The 5,990-nt window shown below is 32.7% G+C and overlaps 1 protein-coding gene across 1 annotated transcript; it reads right to left on the reverse strand.

The window, feature by feature from the left end:
• Positions 1-650: 650 nt before the first annotated feature.
• LOC120337322 (uncharacterized) lies at positions 651-4,615 on the reverse strand. The gene has a single exon (XM_039405083.2). The coding sequence runs from the start codon at positions 3,110-3,112 to the stop codon at positions 1,847-1,849; it is 1,266 nt and encodes a 421-aa protein (XP_039261017.2). The 5' UTR covers positions 3,113-4,615; the 3' UTR covers positions 651-1,846.
• Positions 4,616-5,990: the final 1,375 nt, after the last annotated feature.

Consider the following 5,990-nt stretch of genomic DNA (forward strand, 5'->3'; position numbering starts at 1 on the left):
GAAAGGGCGATGGGTATACGAGTTTGTAACTAAAGGGTTTTTTACGTTTTATAGAGGGAGCTTTCAAACAAGAAAAAAATTTTCAAACAATTTCCCTTTTCAGAATTTGGGTATTTCAGACGTGCTATGATCCTAATGCAATCAGTAAATACCTTTTTTAAGATGCAAAACAGAAATGCAATTTTCTGCGGTTGCACTTGGCCCAAAATCGAAAAGAAAAATTTGCATCGAGGAAAAATGACAAATTCTTATTCTAAGTGTTGCATAAAAATTGAAAGATCTCATCGAATGATGCAGATAACTAACTTCTCTTAGATAAAACAATCTTTTAATCGAAATTATCCGCAACAATGTGGATAAATCTTCAATTTAGGCTTGCTATGCTGAATGCTTTTTATATTTCTAACCCCGTATTGTTGTTTCATTTTATAACTAATACCACACCCGACTACGAAAACTTGACCTGATCAACTACCCTGATACTTCATTTGGTGTAAAATCTAAGTCAATCATGTCATACAGCGATACTTATCTTATTTTAATGAGAAAATTATTCACTTATGAGAAATTTTTACCTAAGTGGGAATAACTATAAACCTGACCCTAAAGAGGTGGAGGTCAAAATTAAATAAAACCAATAATGACGACACAGACACAGAATTTTATTTAAGTATTCAAAAATAGGAAAAATAAAATACAATACTCAATACTGTTCAATACACTGATGAAACTTTATTGTTTGTATTAATTTAAGATAGGTTACGATTACATGTGGAATAGTTGCAAAACAAGGAACGACACACAGAGACATACCGGAAGCAAGAAAATTCTGAACTTAACAAAACTTGAAATAATGTCATTATTTAATTAACATAGCTTTATTGAAAACAATGATAGGATGAGAGAAAAAAACAAAATGGCAACGTTTTGCTAATAAACTGTTGACATAAAAATAATCACAGAATATACACCAGACAACATAACGAAAAAATTCGAAGTAAATAATAAATTGAAGTCAATGCTCAGTCATGAATGCAGAGAAATATATTGCAGCAATTACAAATAATACGATTTTTTTTTACACACACTATGAAGGCCTATAATAATTTTTAAGTCGACATGGTTTCAAATAATTACATATTGCAACAATTGTTTTTTTTTATTTTAATAATTATTATTAAATTTTTAATTTTTTTTTTATTATTTTTTATCGGATCGGAATCCTCTGCCGACGGTAAGCTATAAGCATAAATTTAAACCTAGTTTCACAATATTTTTAAATGTGTGTTTGTGTATATCGTGAATTGAATAGAATAAATAAACAAATGTTATTTTCACAATTTAAAAAAGTATATTTCCAATTTTTTCAAAATCACATGACTGGATGACGTAATATTTCCGACGATTAGTTCTTGTGATACTGCAATGATTATTTTAAAGTTACATTAACAGTAAAAGGGAATGTTTTCATTCAAATATATTTTGGTTCTATTTCTTCATTCTACATCAAAACAACAACCTAACTAAACAATGTTGATTGACAGATAAAAAATTTTCACAAAAATTTCTTTTCACTGACGAAAATAATTCTCCTGTAAACATTCACGAAATGACACATCTCAATATAAATGTTAATTTTTTTAAAATAAATTGAAAAAAAAAGAACGGAGGTCAAACCTCTGAAAATTGGATTATATTTAATTTGCCACTTAGTTGTTTTGAACAAACTCGGGTTGACTCCCAAATAAAGCAATCGCACCTGTAATATATCGATTTTTCAAATCAATAGCTGTCTAAGAAAAGCGTTCATTACGGTTGTTTTGATCAAGATTTTCGATATTTGATATCACTTATCTTGAGTTGACAAACGAACCGTCGAATTTTGTGCTTGTGGAATGTCGTCAGCAGTAACACAAAACGGAAACATAATTTGTGTCCAGGTTTGGTAGGTCCCAATAATACAAATTACGTTAATGAGTAAATTAAAGTCAGTAGAAACGGCTACTAAAATAACTGGCACGCCCTTGCTTACTACACCATATACAGCAACTAGCGTCATATCCGTAATAATACATATAGCAGTCAGCAGTATCGTACGTCTTATTGACTTAAGGGCTTTTTCTGACAGAGATCGTTCAGAGGTTGTAGCTTCATGGCGTCTCCCAATCGCTATCTTGCTGCCCTCACTCTGAGGTTTTACGGAATTAGTGTCTTCAGGAAAAGATGGGGGCTTTGCTACCGTGTTTGGTACATTGCAGGTAATGCTAATTTCAGTTTGCTTTCCTGACGCGTAGCCCCTTTTGCATTTCCATTTTTGTAGCTTATCCCATGCAACTGGATAAATAAAAAGTGTCATCAACACTACTTGGAAGAAGGCATTTAATGCCGCGTAACATATAAGAGGCCATCGCTGTTCTTCATCACTCATATCATACAAAGCGACACATCCAACATAATTGTCATTATTTGATACCGTGTTGATACCATGAGCTAGTGTGGATTTGTTAATTCCGTATCGATGTGGTATCCAATTTGCGGCTGCACAAAGTACGCCAAGAATGAGCATCGCAACAACAAACAATTTGTTGAAAATGACTAATCTCCGACTGTACAGAAACTTGACAGTGATGGGATCGCAGTAGAATAACCACTGTTTTATCCACAAGAATCCATATACCCCAAAATAGGCGAACGCGTATATTGTAACATCCGTGATATCATATACCAATTCACAGATGTCATCTGAATTGGCATTCCAGGCATAGAAAAACTTGAGTTGATCTGCCAAACATTTTATTAAAGTCGCAACCGCCGCAAATAAGCAGAAAATTCTCATGAACATTCGAAAATGCCTTCTTTTAGATGAAACACTGGCTCTCCTCCCTCTTGGTATTGATTGTTGATCCTTTGTGTTTCCAAATCTGTTTTTGCAACTTGACCACAGCAACCAAGAAAGGCAAATGGAAATGTAGATCAACATCGCGGTCATGATGCACAGCACCACTTGGCAACAATACCACATGATATTTCCATCGTATAATTTTCCATTATGTATGTTCTGTACCGTGTCATTTTTGTTCGGAATTGATACATTTCGTGTAATTAATTTCATTTTATTTAAATAAAGTAATAAAACGACTTACAGTCTGTTAAATTAAAAAATAGTATTCATTGTGCGATATTTCTAACATACCAAAAACAAAAGAGCAAAGAAATGAAAATTACAGGTTGAATGAATAAGCCAATAGACCTCAATCACCAAAGCATATGTAGTACATCTTCTGCACGCTGCCTCATCGACAAATGGAATCTACACACTGTTCACTCTATTTAATCTATTGCTTAAATTGTTAGTCATGTTGAATCCGTGAAACACAATTTTAAAATAACAGTCTTTTAAACAAATTAAACCACTTTAATACCAAGACAGACGTTATGGTTCAATAAAAAATGGCGAGATTAGAATTCGTAATCGTGTTGCAAGCTCGAAATATTAATTTCGTTTTATACGTTCCAATGCAGTAATCAAATTAATTCTGTTTCGCCACAGTCTGCTATTCATTGCCTCGTGCCTGTAACTGATAATGAATATGCATGTAAGCTACAGCTTTTTTCATCTGTTGTGAAGCTAGTTCACATATTTAAAAAAAAAAATATATATTATCAGAACCAAAAATGGTAAGAACTTGGGTTTATACTCGCTCTTAGTTGATAAAACTATCAGAAGTTTATAAACCCGTCAGGATCATTTTCCAACACACAATTCCATTCGGTATGATTTCGATTAAATTGTAAAACAAAGTTAGAAGAATAAGCTACATTGGTTCTCTACTCCAGTACAAATGAAAACACCAAATACGCTACATTATATGTGTGATAGAAATTTAGTTTAAACATCAATGCACGTTTTCACACAATCGACAATAGTTCCAATAATGAACACAAGAGAAAGTTATTTGTGGAACTACGTTCAACTATACGGAGTGCGAGTTTATACAATATAAATTCCAAACCATTAAAAAATTTCAACTAACTTATTATTTTAAATTAAAATTCTTTTGAGCTACCTTTGTTCATTAAGAAAAAACCTAACAGCTATGTAAACCACTTAAATGCTAGCGCAGCAAAACCAAAATCAATGAAAATATGTTACGAATGGGTATTTATGTTGAAATTTATGTGAATATTTCTTTCCAACAACTGATGCGTTTACAAAACTAAGTACCGATGACGCATGATGTATATCGATAATTTGAATAAGCCCCGAAAGTGGAAAGACTAGCGTTGTTATTCCTAAGTAACAAGAATGCGACAGTTAAAGCAATCTTGTGGTGTGCTGCTATACAACGAATTTATAATCATCATGATATCGCAAAGAGCATTATGTATATATTATTTGGTTACGCTTGAAACAGCAATTTTTTATAGAATATGAATGCACAAAAGCTAACATTTGTTCGTTTTTCATGCGCTCTAAATGCTAATATATCTTATTTTCTATGTATACCTGTCTGTTCTTTCTACCAATTAACCGCGATACAAATTTCTTCAACAAATACGTTACTCTAATCTCGGTGACTTTTACCAAAGATAGACGCATTAGGATTTATGATCTCCTCTTAAGAATAACGAAATTTTTAAACTGAAGACTATTTTTTGTTTTGTTCACTGAGTAACGAGACAGTTTGAACATTACTGATTATTTTTAACCTACATCGGTAACGCGATTATAGCTCGCAATATGGTTTTCCCGACATGTTCTTGCTAATCAATGCGCAACATTTTGAAGTATCTTCTTCCAATGACGCATACATAACAACACATGAGTAAATCTTTTCTTCTTTGATCAATGAGTAAGAATGAACATAAACTTACAAAGTCAGGAAATGGAACAAATCGAAGACTCCTTATTCAAATTGTCAAAGTGGGAGCGTAATATTTTTGACGTGATTATTATAACGTCATGCTAGGTATATATATATAAATCGCACCCGCACCTGGTGCTCAACGCAGCGGAAGCACAATTTATGAAATGGGTTCAAAGGTCATATCATAAAAAGGGCCTAAACTTTGACAAGATGAACGGTTACTAGCGTTCATCGGTACTACCCACTATTGGATTCGCGGGTGAAATTGCTCAAAAATATTGTGTTACGCAAGCCATTTACACACTTATATTTTATTTAACAAGAACTAAACTGAATGCGCTTTGCAAAAATTCCAAAATGACCGGAAATTGTTCTAAATCGCCTGAGGAAATTGTAATCTGACGCAAGTATCGGTGGATTCATTCGCTATAAAACTCAGAGATAATTAACTAACTAGATCTTGTGGCATACAATATTTACAGCATATTTTCAAAATTGAAAACCATTTTCTTGTGTATGGTCGGAATAGATTTGTTCTTAGAAACACACGTGATAAAAAGTAGTAAATAACGTTATTTTGACAGATTGGTGAAAATTACTCGCTATACTCTTCAGAAATGGCATCGAATAGGTTGGAATACAAATTGTCTGGACGGCTCATTTCTATAAATAAATTTACGTTTGACCAATGAACATTTAACAATGTAGATATATATTTTCGACGTAGTTTTTAGCTCTCTAAGCGCCATCTTGGTACGAATACTTCGGGAGCACTGAATATTGAATATTATGAGTATAGTCTTCAATTAAAAAAAAAATAATGTTAACGCACTCTAGAGTCTAGACTAGAGCACAAAACAATGTCATGTTAAATTTACCGGCATTCATTGAACTCAGCCCATTCTGCTTAACGATTGAAATTTAGCAAACAAATTTCAATAGTAATGTCAACATTCTATATTAGGTTTCTGATGATGCAATATACAAATGACTAGAAAATGCTGTCACTGAAACTATCTCTTTTCATGACTCATCTTAACGTCCTTTTTTATTTATATATGACCCTAAGGAATTTTGTGCAAATGGAAATGAAATCGATGGAAAGGAAATGTAAATCACTGA

Source organism: Styela clava, chromosome 10 (assembly GCF_964204865.1).
Source record: "Styela clava chromosome 10, kaStyClav1.hap1.2, whole genome shotgun sequence".
NCBI lineage: Eukaryota > Metazoa > Chordata > Ascidiacea > Stolidobranchia > Styelidae > Styela > Styela clava.

Excerpts from the sequence above, each read along its gene's own strand:
- LOC120337322 (XM_039405083.2), bottom strand. The coding sequence starts at position 3,112 with ATGAAATTAATTACACGAAATGTATCAATTCCGAACAAAAATGACACG.